General features: G+C 36.3%; 1 protein-coding gene and 1 pseudogene across 1 annotated transcript; one reads left to right on the top strand and one right to left on the bottom strand.

Moving 5' to 3' along the window:
• Positions 1-2,335: 2,335 nt before the first annotated feature.
• Positions 2,336-4,090, bottom strand: LOC143529365 (zeatin O-glucosyltransferase-like; annotated as a pseudogene).
• Positions 4,091-7,148: 3,058 nt separating this feature from the next.
• LOC143529364 (zeatin O-glucosyltransferase-like) lies at positions 7,149-8,624 on the top strand. The gene has a single exon (XM_077025180.1). It carries the CDS (start codon positions 7,193-7,195, stop codon positions 8,576-8,578), a length of 1,386 nt encoding a protein of 461 aa, XP_076881295.1. The 5' UTR covers positions 7,149-7,192; the 3' UTR covers positions 8,579-8,624.
• Positions 8,625-17,547: the final 8,923 nt, after the last annotated feature.

Here is a 17,547-nt window from a genome sequence, read left to right as displayed (position 1 = left end):
TGAAGCTTCAAGATGGAATTGGTGGTTTTAACATAATTGATCACTATGTTCAAAACTACCAAAACCTCATGGAGAATCCACACAAGTGGGACTCAACACTCCTGACTTGCGAGGAGGTTACAGACCTACCCGCATCATACCCAAAGATCAAGCAGGAAAGTCGGGAATTTCTGCAAGTGACAAGGACTTCCGCGGGAAGAATCCCCATGGAAAACCTTAAAACTAAACCCTTTTCAAAACCCTTTGCTTAAAGTCCAAAAGTTCACCTCACTTTATTAAACATTCATGAGAAGAACATTGGACTGGGGGGACTTGAAGAGGTAGGTCCCAGCAGAGCCCAGTTGGACCCGCAAGACTCACCTTGAAGAGAGACGTCTGCGCAGAAACCAACTGGATCCGCAGGACCCACCATGCTCAGAGACGTGACGTCCTTACGCGCAGTACGCAAGCTGTTCCCGCAGGAAATGCCTCCCAATGGTGAAGTACTCTGCCTGTTCCCGCAGCTGCGGATACAAGCCATCAGGGAAGGCCACCCGCGCAGCAAGGCTACACGCACAAGGCACTTAGCTCTCAATAATTCAGTTGTCACCTGAAGGAATGAGCAAAGCCGGGAACAATCCCGCACAAAGGCGGGAGGGGGAATACTCCCGCCCAAATAAGCCAGTCCGTACGATACGGGAAGATCTTTTGTACTGTACCTGACGAGGTATGGGCAAAAGATCTGACCAAAGATACGACAGCTTATTGACAACAGTATGGCGAGCAGCATGCTCTTGTACTGTATGTCACTATTAGCCGCTGCCTACTCACCAACTCCTGTCATACCACGTGCATAGCCGGCAGTTGGTGGAAAAGGAATAGTACACAGCAGGCCTGGTCACTGTCAGCCGCTGCCTACCCACCAACTACCAGCATGGCACGTGCGTAGGCCACAGTTGGTAGAACAGGAATACTATTCAGCCGGCTACACCTCCTTGGAAACCTACCTTCGGCTATAAATACCCCAAATGGTATGATCATCTCATCTTATCATCATATACTATCTCGTATTACATATTATACCTGATATCTGCTCTAGCAATCTCTTAATATACATTTATATTCAAGAGCAATCTAGTCTGATTCTCACGCTGGAGGGTGGTCACAAGGAGGAACCCCCCCCCCCCTTCTCAGTGACGAGCTCACGGTGTCTGTTTTGCAGGTTATCAGAAGAACCATCTTTGCCGGGTCTAACCCCTCGTGGGAAACATCTATTTAACCCCCAGGTTATCCGTAATCTGCCCGGGGTCGATCAGTGTTTCTTCATGCAAATCACTGAAAACGTATATTTGTTTTTGCACAAATTTTTAACAATTTATCAAATCACCGTATCAAAGTAGCATGAACTGAATAAGTGGTTGGTCGTCGCCAAACATCTCCACATAAACCACACAAATGGGAATGAACTCGAATATTTCTTTTACCTAAAGCAGCTAAAGTTGGCAAGTTATCCATCTCCGTCCTCCATCCAAAATTGTTGCATTTTAGAGGGATCTAATTATTTCATTTCATAACAAAATAACTACTTGAACCCATTGTAAATAGACTTTTAACTGAGCCCAATGAGAATTGGCATGAGTTATCCCCTACCTACAGGGCCGACCCAACCCTTTTGGGGGCTCAAAATGAAACGAAAACTCGAGGCATATTTCAAATTTTACTGTTACAAAGCAAAACAACTAACCACGAATACATTTGTTTTTTCAAATAACTTAAGGCTTTTTATGATTTAGTATGTTTTTGTCTAACTTCGGTCTAATTATCATTTTTTAGTATGTTTGCGGTGTATGTTGGAGGTCTTATCCAACTGTATGCCTAAAATCCTAACTTGAGTTTACTCTTTCTCAAAGACGGCCATGCCTACCCACAACCATATATCTCTATCACCAAAGATCTTCACATTACCGAGCATCCTATTGCACTGTTGCAATTCAGAAAGCTCAACTTGAGAGAGAAAGGTGTGTTTCAATCTCCACCTCCAACTCCAACTCCAAAACCGAAAGTTTTAAAAATTTACACGAGCACTTAAAATATTCAATTCCCGCACCACAATATTGTTCCACACCCCGAAAGGCTTTTCTTTATGATGGCTTCAAGCCTTCAACCAACTCTTCTTCTTTTGATGGAAGGCAAGGATCATTTTTCTTTTTCTAAAGGTTTTGATCTTCATTTTGTGAGGATGTTAATGTCTTTTAGTTCACAAATGCCCAAGCCTATAACGGCTTTTGGGCTGACAACTCTGATGTCCCAAGCAACCCAATAAACTTTGCAAGGTACCTTGTACAAAGAGAAGTAATAAATCGGCTCCACCCTAAAATCATATAGATTAGATTTTTATAAGTTAATTTTGAGACCAGGACACATAAAGAAAAACCTCATGTGCCTCTTATTTTATGATTTTATCATGCTAACATACATATATCAATACAAAAGTATTAAATATTGAAATTATTTGAATCTCTTGTGTATTGATAGTCAAAGTTCATTAAATAAATAACCAAACGATTAATATTATTCAACATACTTTTGGCGAAATCAAAAATTTTTATTTATGGGACAGGACTGCCTCAACCACCATAGAATTTAACACATATTTATTGTCTTATGATGTGTGCAACAAAAGCATCAATCTCCATGCGTGTAACACCTTCTTCTTCCACAGATCGCCTAACATCTTCACCAATCTTCTTGGCCCTCTTCCTCATCTCATTACCCTCATCAGAATCCATCAACAGTCGAATAGTTTCCTCAATTACCGAAGACGTTACTACGTCACCATTACGCCCCCAATCTCCTACATTTACACCAATATTTAACACTTCAGTTATTAACGTAGCGTTTCTTGGTTGGTCTGATTGCATAGGCCAAGCCGCAATTGGAACACCCATTGTAATATTCTCCATGCTGGAGTTTCAACCACAATGACTCATGAACCCACCCGTTGCGACATGAGCCAACACCTCTAATTGTGGTGCCCATTCTCTCACCACCAAACCCTTTCCTTCAACTCTTTCTTCAAACCCTTTTGGTAATTCGATATTCCTACCTTCACCTTTAAAGATATCGCCTTTATCGGCATCTCGTAGCACCCATAGAAACTTTTGTCCACTCTTCTCTAAACCATTAGCAAGTTCTTGAATTTGCGCATTGGAAAATGAAGTTGTAGACCCAAATGCAACGTATATCACCGAGTCTTGAACTTGTTTATCGAGCCACTCGAGCGTCTTATGACGCTTTGTAGGGTCTTTGTTAGTGTTTATCGACACCGGATTGAAAGGACCAAGAGCCCATTGCTTTGTACTACCACTTAGTCCTTCTTTAGAAAGATAGTCAATAAACTTACCATCAAATACTTTGCAAGTATCATGAATATTGCCCGAATTAAACTTCTTGCAATCAACATGAGTTGTGACATATTCAATAAAATCTTGTGGGATAAGATCTTCGACAACAGGGATCTTTGTAAGTTGTGTATAGGATTCAACATCATCCAAACATGGTTTACCATTCTGTTCCCAAATATAAGAAAACGTCGTAAAAGCCGATGCACCATGGAATGCATATGCTTCCACATTTGGGAACAAAACTACATCTTGCACAACCGGACTCATTAGATAGTCATGAACAACTATTATTCGCCTTGCAGTGTTTGAGATTTCGGCTAGTAGTTTCGCAAAAGGTTCACGGAGATTAGATGATGCTTTGAATGATGGGATAAGGTGTGATGGGAACTTAGTGGTAGAATTAGGGTTTGGAGGTGGTGATTCAAAGTGAGGTGTTTCAAACTCATGGAAATGAATATTTTTTTCGGAGTCGTGGTTCCAGCCGTGGATACGAAGCTTCGCTTGGCGGTTGTGGGTGGTGGATCCGACGATATGGATGGGTAGATTGTAGGCGGAAAGAAGACGGGAGAGGTGGAGGAGTTGGTTGAGATGACCTTGTGCTACAAAGGGCACCACCACTACCACAACATCATTTTCCATTGATTTGGAAATATGAATGTTATGTAATGTTATGTTTTCTTGATCAACTTATATTTATAGACCGACTTAGATTCACAAAGTGGTTTTAATATGTTATCAAATCTTTTCAAATCTGATATTGTTTTAACGAGTTTTTTTTCAAAAGAGTGTTGAAAGGAAAATTATTTATTAAATTAGTGTTGGTTCAAAACTATTTATCAAAATAGTGTTTTTATGAAAAATAACTTATTTCTCTCTCTTATTTTATTAATTAACCTGTATTTTAATTTTTTAGTACCATAAAACCTATTTATTACAATTATATATCTAATAAAAAGATTTCTACATGAATAATAAACTTAGTATACAGTCAGACAGGTCATTGACTCTGATCCAAATAAAAAAAAATAAACGATGAATTTCTTACCATTAACTTAACAAATATTTCACACCATATGATGTTATAATATATTTTTTGTCTTTGTTAAATGCAGTTGTATTTTTAACATTAGATTTTTTTTATTTAACTGTAATAAAACATTACATTTAACAATTAAATAATCTAATAGTTTTAATAAATCGTTGTGTAGAATTCTATAATATTTTCAAATAAGAGGTTTTTCTACACCATACAACATTTTTATTACTATTATTATAACATATTTTCATATTAAACGTGTATATATACATGTAGGGGTGTAAATGAATCAAATTTTCACTAAATAATTCATGAACCGTTCGACGAAAAGTTCTTTTATGTTGATTAGTGTAAAAAATGAACGGACATAATTTGAAGCATATGAAAAGTGCATGTATTTTCTTCAAACTATATAAACTACAAGAATGGGGATTGATCTTGCGAGAAGTGATATTACTGCGAGAAGTGCGAGAAGTGAAGGTATAACTCCATTAATCCCTAATTTCACTCAATTTCATATGATGTTACATACATATATGTAGGTTGCTTGTATTTATATCTTAATTACACATTCAAACATACCTACAAACATATAAATGTACCGAGCCACATTCAAACATATGTACCTACACACATACAAACATAGATACACATATACAAACATACATACACATATACAAACATAGGTACCTACACACATCCATATGCACCTACACAACACACCTACACATAAGAAATGGAGTGAAATTAAGGATTAATGGAGTTACACATTCACTTCTCGCTGTAAAAAAACTTCTGAAATGATCCAATAACCTACAAGAATAAAATAATTATGCAACAGATCCTGACATCCTGTATCCCGTGTTGAAAAAAAAACGTAAAAAACAGGTTTTCTTTTTCTTGTTTATATTATTTTTTATAGTTTCACTAGTTTATGGAGATATCTGATAAATTTACATTCTTGATAAGAAGCTTATAGAAACAAAATGTATAAGAAAACAAAGGTTTCAATCATTTTCAGTTAGTGAAGCGTTTTTTAAATGGAAAAAAAATACATTCGGTTAAGTTTTTGCAAGGAAATTCATTGCAGAATTATTTTTATACTTAAATGTTTATATCCTCGTATGAGAACTTTTTAATTTTACATATGTATAAATACTAATTGGATGCCAATTTTTATTCCTCATGTAAAAAGGCCATGATTAAACAATTATGAAAGAAATAAAATTAATTGTATTAAAATACATGTTAATTAATACTCTAGGAGAGAGAAAGAGGTTATTTTTTTCAAAAACACTCTTTTAATAAATAGTTTTGAGTCAACACCAATTTAGTAAATAATTTTCTCACCAATACTCTTTGAAAAGAAAAAATTCTTGTTTTAACTGAATCTATTTCTAGAGAGGCTAAATTAAACAGTATGTATGTGTTTCAAAATGGGAAAATTAAATGTGCACATTTGAGTGAATAACTGCACTAAGTGTCACAAATATATTTATTATTATAAGTTATGAGTAATGAGTGTGCAGTGTATTTAATGACAGGTTCTACGTTAAGTGCCGTGTACCCACCGCCTCTTTAAGTTGACTTCTCCCATGTTTCACTTTCCACCGTGAAGATATTAGATTGTAGATGGTGTGGGTCCAAATTGAAATCACATTCGGATAATGATTTTAGAAAATTTAGATAGTACAGATATCTGAAACTCTTTACTTATTTATTCAAAAAACACAATTTAATTAGAATTATGAATTAAGTACTGTAGTATTTTTTTTGACTTTTTTTGGGACGAGTTAAATTCACAATGCTGGAATGCTCCATCGGATTAGATTTAATATTTCAACCATTCAAAGGCAGACTTTTGGATACTTTTTTTTAGATACTGATTTGGACTGAAAACAACCATTAATCAAGATGTTCGAATATTCAAATTTGAACACCTTTAACGTACGCATATACAAGATATCATTAAAAGAGATATTATTTTGGTGTTATGTGTATTTTTATCCCTTTCGGTCAGAAACAAGACCATGTATAAATGTACGTTGAATGGTTCGTGTGCCCCGGGGGCTCTCCATCACGTGCTTAAAAAAAATCTTAAAATCATTTTGGTATCCTGCTTCGGCTCCTAGCTACCACCTCCCAAAGAGCACGGAATGGTGCTCCCACCCGGAGCAAGCCGAAACTTTCATGAAAAAAGAAATGGTTTTGGGTTGGTTGAAACGATCCATTTATTTTAAACATTTCAAAACATGTGCTTATAACAAATGGAGTAACCTGAAGTCCGGAACAAGACACTTTTAAATAACAGTATTTATCAACTTGATGGAACTTGATACAAAACGATGATATATACGTACGTTTAACATCACCCTATTTTTATTTTATAGTTTAAAAGGTTTTCTCTTGGAATAAAGATATTACATAATAAGTTAGGATTTTGTGGGATTACACCCCATATAATTTTCTTAACAAGGATCTATACAAAATATCTTTAACTTGACTTGGTTAACACTTACATTTGTTAATATCTAATTATATAATCAACCTGTCAACATCATTTTCAAGAGAAATTACAACGTATGCATGTCGTTTTAGAACACTTAGAAAATCGGGACGGCAGACTTTTGTCCCTTTTTAACATATGTAATAAACAATAATGAACAATTAAAATTCAGTAGATGGAAACGATATATGCCACAAATCTTCAATAATATTGATAGATAAACCACAATATTACATGGTCACTCTCTTATTCCCATAGGCCAAATACATGGATAATGATGTTGTGGTGGTGGTGGTGCCTTTTGTAGCACAAGGTCATCTCAACCAACTCCTCCACCTCGGCCGTATTCTTTCCGGCTACAATCTACCCGTCCATATCGTAGGAACCACCACCCACAACCGCCAAGCGAAGCTTCGAATCCATGGCTGGAGCCACAACTACACAAATATTCATTTCCATGAGTTTGAAACACCTCACTTTGACTCTCCACCACCAAACCCTAATTCTTCCACAAAGTTCCCATCACACCTCATCCCATCATTCAAAGCATCATCTCATCTCCGCGAACCTTTTGCAAAACTACTCGCTGGAATCTCAAAGACTGCAAGGCGAGTAGTTGTTATTCATGACTATCTAATGAATACGGTCGTTCAAGATGTAGTTTCATTTCCAAACGTAGAAGCCTATGTATTTCATTGTGCATCGGCTTTTACCACGTATTCGTACCTTTGGGAAGAGAAAGGAAGACCATGTTTAGATGATGTTGAATCCTACACGCCACTTTCGAAGATGCCTATTGTTCAAGATCTTGTCCCACAAGAATTTTGGGAATTCATTTATTCGCATGTTGGATGCGAGAAGTTTAATTCGGGCAATATTCATGATACTTGCAAAGTATTTGATGGTAAGTTTATTGACTATCTTTCTAAAGAAGGACTAAGTGGTAGCACAAAGCAATGGGCACTTGGTCCTTTCAATCCGGTTTCCATAAACAATAACAAAGACCCTACAAAACGTCATAAGTCGCTTAACTGGCTCGATAAACAAGCTCAAGACTCGGTGATATACGTTGCGTTTGGGTCCACAACTTCATTTTCCAATGAGCAAATTCAAGAACTTGCTAATGGTTTAGAGAAGAGTGGACAAAAGTTTATATGGGTGCTACGAGATGCGGATAAAGGTGATATCTTTAAAGGTGAAGGTAGGAATATTGAATTGCCAAAAGGGTTTGAAGAAAGAGTTGAAGGAAAAGGTTTGGTGGTGAGAGAATGGGCACCACAGTTAGAGGTGTTGGCTCATGTCGCAACGGGTGGGTTCATGAGTCATTGTGGTTGGAACTCCAGCATGGAGAGTATTACAATGGGAGTTCCAATTGCTGCTTGGCCTATGCATTCGGACCAACCAAGAAACGCTACGCTAATAACTGAAGTTTTAAAGACTGGTGTAAATGTAGGGGATTGGGGGCGTAATGGTGACGTAGTAACGTCTTCGGTGATTGAGGAAACCATTAGAATATTGATGGATTCTGATGGGGGCAATGAGATGAGGAAGAGGGCCAAGAAGATTGGTGAAGATGTTAGGCGATCTGTGAAAGAAGAAGGTGTTACACGTATGGAGATTGATGATTTTGTTTCACACATCAGAAGACATTAAATATGTGAAAGTAGTTATTTTATAATCTGTCTTCATATCTATGTGTGTTATAATCTATATATATGTTGGTTGATTCAACGATAAAAAAACAAATGAAATATGTTTTGGCATGCAATAGCAATGTAATTGATTTGATTTTAATCTACTAGTATATTTATATTTATATTTATCTTTATATAAAATTAGATAAAATAAATATTAATAATCTTTGTCATTGATTTTAATGAACTTTGACTATGACAACGTTGGATTCAAATACAATAACATCTTCTATTATAACCGTCAAATCGCCTCTCAGATTTGACATTTTAGAATAGAAAGGTAAATAAGCTAACATTTTTATAGTAGCATCTAAAAACTAATGAACTTTTACAGAAAATAATGATTCCTAGTCTAGGTACTCGTTTCTTCATTCTTGATATCTTTGTGTTCCCACATAAAACTATCAACTTCAATACCTAGTGAGGACTTCAAATAGTAGCTCATCCAAAAATATTCGCTTAATAAGTAATTGCATCCTACATATTTTTGTAAGGACCTAGTAATCACACAACAAAAACAATCGCATAGCATGAGTACTCGCTTAGCATGTGATAACTATGCAAAGAGTACTTAACTATGCGATAGCTACCTTTATGTAATAACTAGGTTTATGCGATAACTATATCATGCAATAACTATGAATTGAAGATTGAAGCGAACATATATTTTCAAAACAAAAATGAAACCTTCGGATATGTATTGAAGGCCCCTAATTTTTGTGAATATATTCTTCGACTTTTGTGAATATATTCCAAGTAAGCATGTATGGTTTAATGTATTGTTGCTAACATTGTTTGTGTTTGAATTTTTTATTATATTCAGATGCAAAATTACTTGAATATTTTTACTAAATTATTATTTAGTATATATAGTATATTTGAATTGCATGCCAGCTGACACTCTTTGGAATGAAATGGAGGTGAGTAAGAAAAGAAACCATAGTCATGGTTGTGTAACCGTTTACATGCATGTAGATATATGTTATGGAACAGAACAACAAAGAGGAGTATAGCTAGGTAGCGAGAGTATTAACGGGACGAATGGGGTAAAAATATATGTACATGTTTTCAGTTTTATTTTTGGTTTAAAAATACACAAATAAACAAACTTCCGTAAAAAAGATAATTAAAATCAATCGAAATAAATAAACAATAATCGAAACAACCCGTCTAATACAAACCCTAGCACAAAAAATTATATTAAATTTAACTGAAATTAATTATCATGACTGAAAGAACATTGGTCAATTTAGAAACAAGAGTTGAGTTAGGATTTTGTTATGAGATAATGAAACCCCAGTTAGATTAATAAAAGTTGGTTTAATCTAAAAATAGGTGTGATACTCGATTTTCAACTATTCCATATAATTTACTAAAATAATTCATTAAAAATATTAAAATTATCAATTAAAATAAAGCAACCCATTTAAACAGCTATTATACAAACAACGAACATTGGTGTTTAAATAATGTCAAAATACCGTTCACAATGGAGCCAGACTTTATAATTGCCTTCTATATATCTTTCATTAATAAAAATAATAATAATAATAATAATAATAAATTAAAAAAAAAAAAACTTTGTTTTGGCGTACGATCATAAAACATTCATGCAACACATTAAAAAAACATGACACAAATATAATAACGAAGCGGCATCAGTCAACAAAAAAAATTACACCGGTACAAAGTAAAGAACAAGCCCATACAACTATTATAAACCCAGAATGTATATTTTAACTCCATCCCCACTACGAAACAGTAAGAAATGTAACAAACTAAACCATTTAAAAGTATTATTATTATGTAATCGACTAATCGGTACTCGGTAATTTTTAGATGATAGCAGTATAGCACTATTCTAGACCCAACAAGAAGCCCATACAATCCCAGTAAAAGCCTAAAAAGTTCAAGCTCTAAAACACTGTAAGCCTACTTATCCCAATCCAAAGAGCCCAAGGCCATACAAATGTACAATCCCACTAAAAGCCCAAAATCAAAGTTTTAAACTCCACGCATATAAACCCAAGCCCACAACAACAACAACAAAACGGACTCAAAAAAGGACCAAAACGAACCGACCAAATTTTCGTTTTTATCGGGATCACCGTATGTCGTTAGCGGCACCCAATTTTAAGGTTTTGGGGATTGGTAAACATATGTATTTATAATATATAGGGGATTTCCGGTGCGTTGCGTCGGTGTTTAATTTTCTTCCTTTTTATCTTTGTTTATGTATACTTAAGTTTTTGCTTAGTTACTATCTTTTAACGGTTACAAATAATTTTAGAATCATTAATCATATTATGCTATGGGATGTCAATGAGTATTCGAACAAACCAGGATCCTATGGACTATCCTTTTATTAATAGTTTATTATTTATCAAAAGAACTATGTTTTGAATAAACAGTAGTATTTTTGACATAGTTTTTGATGATTAATTTAGATTAAATATTAGAAAAAAAGGAAATTAATGGCTACATATAAGTGGACCTCATAACAAATACTAAATAGTAATTGACTTCTCATTGCAGTCCCACGTCCTATTGGGTAACGTGGCCGGCAGCCACCACCGCCGCGTTGGCCCTGTCTGCAGCTGAGTTGGCCGATTTAATTGCTGACTCCATCATTCGCCCCAAGCCCTTGTCAAAGGGTAGACGAATTTCACTTTAACTTAATCATTTATCCAAAATTAAGGTGTATCAAATCTTAATAATGTTATATTTTATAATGTTTATCCCTTGAAGGACTTATAGTTGCACCCACCTCGGCCTCTTTTTCTGTCACCGGCTTTCACAGAATTAACCCCACTCAAGGCCTCCCTCTCTTCTTCCTCATCTCTTCTACCATCACTATCTGCCCCTCCAGCAATTCTTTCCCGGCTTCCAGTGGACCCTCCCGGAGTAATATTCTTCACAACAGCGGCTACAGCTTGAACGATAGCTGCCTGAATTGCGGGATCCAGTTGAACCCCCTCGTTGTTGACCGGACCTCCTCAAGCTGCACTCCCTTCATCTCTGGTATTGGAAGCTGTCTCAACCGAAGGTCGCTGGGCATGACGAGGCCTGCCTCGGCGTCCAGTGCGACCTCCTCCTCTCACAATCTCCCCAGTTCCAGCCATCGTATTCTAAAAGGGGAAACACAAACATCATCACTCAGAGAACTATTTAGTACAAGGAAAGTAAGGCTAACAGGTAATAACAGTGGCCAGTTGTGATTAGCTGATCACGTTACTTTCCGTGTCCTATACACTTCCCCTCATGAGTCTATTTGTGCTGGTTCTACTTTAAACAGTTAGTCAATCAAAGCAATCAAGTAATCCTATCCCTATCATTCACATAACCTTCTTATCATTGCACATGCGTCTTTTAATCATACACTTTACCTTTACTTAGCTTGCTTGAGTGACACATGACATTCTTGAACTAGCATATTCTCTCTTTTCTTACTTAAATCCCAATCTTTGTTCGAGTCTAAGCATGTAGGATGCTTAAATCTCTCGAACTTTGCTCTGATACCAACTTGTAAGGCCCTGTCACCGGTAGCCCTACTTTGGTGTTGGATTTACTCATAAACGCAGTTCTAAATATCAGAGTTACTTAAAACTTTACGCGGAATATAACTTCAACCATTATATATTACAAAACTGTCAAATCTTGTCTTAACGAACATTCAGATTTATTTAAACATAAAACATAGTCTTTGAAAACATCAGAACATTTCCTTCAAGATGTCAGTATCTTCGATTCCATGCCATGTGTCTTCAATCATGCGAGCTGCCTCAACCTATTTGCCTGCGTGCATACTAAAAGTCAGCTACGCTGAGTGAGTTCTAGTTAATCATGTAACATACAATACATTCACATATGCACCCGAAGGTACATGCCTTCCTACTATCTTACATACTTACGTACTTCCATTCTTTCTTTCACAATAACATACATACTTTCATTCATACGCATACATTTAAAGAGCCTTCCGCCCTATAACCTTCGCCGATATTATCAGGGTCGGTTCCCTACATTCGCTGACATTATTAGGGTCGGTTCCCTACATTCGCTGACATTATTAGGGTCGGTTCCCTTGTTCTATCTATACCTTTCGTATCCTTCTATCCATTCATAATTATAAATTTCATACGTCCATACATCATCTATACATCATGTACATGTCAATCATATCTATATACTATCCCTTGACGGCACATGCAATATCCGAAGATCGTTCATGCATCGTCAAGCATTCATTCATACATAAATCATATAAGGCATACACTTACCACTTAAGGTAAGTGTATTAACTAATCACATCGAGTATGCACACAACCCGAAAACATAACAAGGAAATGGGGCTAGAAACTCACCTGAAGTCGGTTACGTTTACCGTTGATAGTTATTCCTTTCTTCAGTTGGGCACGGCTAACTGTATAATAATTACATGCATCAATTAACTATCACTACTCATCTCATGTTTCTAGTCTAATCATTACCCACAGCGAACGGGGGTCCGGAGGCAGCGCCCCTGGCAGCGGGGTTCTAGGGGCGGCAGGCCCTAGCGGGGTCCAAGGGGCAGAGCCCCTGGCTGGGGTTAAGCTACCAGGTCAGCTTGAAAAAATTTTATTTTAATTAGTTGTCTTAACAGATTTTCCATTAGACTTTTTAATTATTTTCTAAATTTGGCTTATTTGTTAAGTCTATGATAATGGGCTAGTTTGCTTTATATGGGGTGGGTATGGGCTTGGTCCAACTGTCCAACATGGTACCTAGGCCCAACTAGGTTCAGGCCCAAACAGCATTGGGTCAGCCGAGAAATCTTGGCAGAACCATTATGTTGGCCGAGAACTCCAGTTGACCGAGAACCCAAGTTTGACCGAGAACTCTCAGGTCTGACCGAGATCTCGTGTTGACCGAGATCTCATACTTGGCCGAGAACTCGTGTTTTCGGCCGAGAACCTTAACCGAGAAATGGCCACCGAGAAATCTGACCGAGAACACAATGTTGACTGCATGTTTGACCGAGAACCCTATGGTTTGACCAAGGATTCTCAAGTTTGGCCGAAAACCCCCAGTTCATCTAATCTTTCCTATCTTATGTTTCCACCTTGCCCAGTATCTTGTTTTAAGGATCAAGTTATGGACTTTTAACCTTTTTCATCATCATACATACCCGTTTTACACCCATTACTATCACGACTTCAAGATCTATCCCGTTTTAGGTATAAAGTTTGAACCTTTACACATTTAAAACGTTTTAAGCTAGATTTAGGGCTCATATACGAGTCGTACATAACCATGTGTCTATTGAGTTCATTTCAATCATCAAGTTTACATTTTTATGAAACCTCTAGGTCCGATTTACCCTAAGGTCAAGTTTCATAGCAAACCGTTCACAAAAACGTAACCTTTAACGTAAAGAACATACCTTTTTGGTGTTTCTAGGTTGCGGCTAGCTTGTTATGAAGTATTGATCTTGTATCCCAAAGATCTATCAATAAAAGGTTTGGTTTTGATCTTGGTTCCTTGATCTAGGTTGCGGCCGAAAAAGGAAAGGGTTGTGTGTGTTATGGAGGTGTAGGGAGAATAAGATGGAAAATATGGATGGAAATGGAAAGAATTAGGGTTTAAGGGGTATTTATACTCCCTTAAGCCCATGGACCTAAGGCCCATCTTTCCTTTTTGGTCCATGATTAGCTCCATTTAATTAGCCTACTTATCTTTCCCTTTTACCATTTACTACTTATTTATTAACCCAAGTAAACTTTCCGTCATAACGAGTCAATATTTATTATTATTATTACTCGAAATTTTGGGATGTTACAGTAGGTATGGTGTTCTTTATATTGTTTCGCTCATTTCTGTATTTGCATTTCTCAGTAAGACGGGTTCGGTAACTATGTCGTACCAATTTCATCCCTAATCCGAGCTCATAAGTTTCTACCTAAACAAAATTTTAGATGTGTTGTTTGAGTGATGATAGCCAACGAGTTGCAACCGGCTCTTATAGATAAAACACAAATCACAAAACATTTAATAATTTTCTGCTTACATGTTAGACTTTTAAGTATAATTGGACGAACTAGTCGACTAACGCAAGTCATAATATACATCAAACAAGTCAAAATATGTAGGGTGTGTGCTTGTTTGAGTTTCTTATGACCTTATAGGTGAACACCCCCAAGTAAGGGGGTTCCAAGAGGTTTGCCAATGCCAATTTCCAATTTTAATGTCCATATACACAACACATCTATCATTTTCTCAGTTTTAAAAATCCTCACACAAATTTGTACAAAGTTATTGTCAAAGTTAATGAGTTTTATCCTATTGAAATTTCAGAAGAATCACCAAAATAATCGACCTAGAAGTGTATTTACGAAAGTTCATATCAAGGGCTAAAAATCTAAAAAGGAACCCAAAAAAGTGAAAATGTATGTTGCAACCGGCTCTTTTAGATAAAACACAAATCACAAAACATTTAATAATTTTCTGCTTACATGTTAGACTTTTAAGTACAATTGGACGAACTAGTCGACTAACGCAAGTCATAATATACATCAAACAAGTCAAAATGTGTAGGGTGTGTGCTTGTTTGAGTTTCTTATGATTTTAGAGGTGAACACCCCCAAGCAAGGGGGGTCCAAGAGGTTTGCCAAAGCCAATTTCCAATTTTTATGTCCATATACACAACACATCTATCATTTATTCATTTTCTCAGTTTTAAAAATCCTCACACAAATTTGTACAAAGTTATTGTCAAAGTTAATGAGTTTTATCCTATTGAAATTTCAGAAGAATCACCAAAATAATCGATCTAGAAGTGTATTTACGAAAGTTCATATCAAGGACTAAAAATCTAAAAAGAAACCCAAAAAAGTGAAAATGTATGTTGGATATAAAACATATTCATTTATATCCATAACTTATGAAATAAAAACCCTAAAAATGAAAACATGCTATATAGCATCATATCACTAAAATAATGTATAGTCGATTTTTAAAATGTGTTTTGTAATATAAAAACAAAACCCATGATAAGTTTGTTAACAATTAACATTTAGTTTTCTTTATAAATAACTTGGGGGGGGGGGGCGATATTACAAAAAAATACCTTTATGAAGTTAGAGCAAATGCAGATGGAGTGAGATGTAACACAATGTGTTCCTTTGAACATCAACCTTTTGAAAACAAATGGAGTGAAGAGATGTTTGGTTTTAGAGGAGTGGATCGCATCGTCTTTAGGTGGTCCCAATGTTTGTTAATGACTAGTTGCTTTCCATGGGTACTGTCGTACGTCGCAAGGAAGAAGTACAACAGACAATAATAATGATCAATAGTATTCTTTATCTCTTTGGTTTAGAGCAGCTCGCTATAGGTTCTTTCTATACTAGTTATGTTCCTTTAAGTAGGTGCTTTCCATGTTAAATATTAATCTTGTGTGACATGGCTGTTTTATTTGTTAGTTTCTCATGTTAAATGTTTTATTTTTGTTTGTGTTTCTTTTCTGTGTTAGTTTCCACCATTACAAAACGGTCAAAACCATCAGAAAATAACAATAGACAACACCACCCCTAATGCTTCATACTTGTAACCCAAAGTCAAACAACTAATTATGTGCGGTAAAACGTTACAAAATCTTGATTGACTCAAGATTGTATCCAACAACCTTTTACCGTGAGCCTTACAATCATCCTTTCACGGTTTCAACATTATCATCATAACCTAAGTAGTACCTGACATTTTTCATAAGTAAACCACCTTATAGACTTATCTCACAAATAATGACTGAGACGAATTATGTTTATTTGAACAGACACTAGGGACGAAAATTCTTTTAGCTTGACACAAAATTCATTCTTTCGTTTTTGGGAAGGTTTAATATCGGTCTAGCACTCGACATTACCGAGATTCAGACCATTCATACCTTAGCGACAAGTTTAAATTTAGGAAAGTGTAAATGATAATTTAATTTGACACCAATCCTAGTTTACTCAAAAAATTGATTTAATAATATGTTTATTAGATACTAGAAGTCCATCATCAATAAGTTCGAAACATATAATTTAATAAAGTATATAATAATAATAATAATAATAATAATAATAATTATTGTTATTTTTATATAACTACATAAGTATAAAGAGAAGTCGACGTTGCTACAAGAGCTAAGATCTCTGATTTTTTTTTCGAAGAATGGAGGCGAGGAGTAAGAAACCTGGTGGCGGTGAGAAAGGAGTCTCTAAACTAGAAACTTCCTTTTTCGTTTCAAATCTCCCGGAAGGGATAACTAGAGATGAATTATGTCTGATGCCTATGTGGCAAGAAAGAAAGACTTCTTTGGGAATTTATTTGGTTTCATCAGGTTTAGGGGGGGCGTGGATGTACAAGAGCTAAATGGGGTGAAAATTAGAGAAGCAAAAGTTGGGGTGACGGTTGCTCGGTATGCCTCGGTTTCGGTTAGGAATGGATCAGTCATGGGTGGACGGTCGTATAAGACTGTCGGTGATAAAGAAGCTCATAAGGTTGGAAGGGATAGGTGAATGGCCACCACCGGAATGGGTTGGAAGATCAATATCGGTGGTGGCGAAGTGCATGAAGACTGTTAGTAAACTTAGACTTATGCTCGAGGAGGCTGGTTTCCCCATGGCGATTTTATCATATGTGGGAGGCATGTCCTTCTTTGTGATCTTCAATGAAAAGACGGGCGTGGAGGAGTTTGCAGGGAAAAAGTCTATTTGGGAAAGTGCCGTACGAAAGGATTGCATGTCTGAAAATGACAGGTCTGCCTGTTCATTTGCGTGATAAGATCGCAGAAGAGTTTGGTTGGGTGGCCTGGCAATCATGGGGGAAAATGGTTAACTCCGAAGGTGTGGTATACGTTGTAACAAAGTTAGGAGGCCGCATTGAGGAGAAAATTCAAATTAGTGAAGAGAA

This window comes from Bidens hawaiensis, unplaced genomic scaffold, assembly GCF_021521415.1.
Source record: "Bidens hawaiensis isolate Kalapana, Puna unplaced genomic scaffold, B.hawaiensis_p1.1 tig00008535_1, whole genome shotgun sequence".
NCBI lineage: Eukaryota > Viridiplantae > Streptophyta > Magnoliopsida > Asterales > Asteraceae > Bidens > Bidens hawaiensis.
The sequence above is the reverse complement of the archived record's forward strand: the minus strand, read 5'-3'. Positions and strand labels throughout refer to the sequence as shown.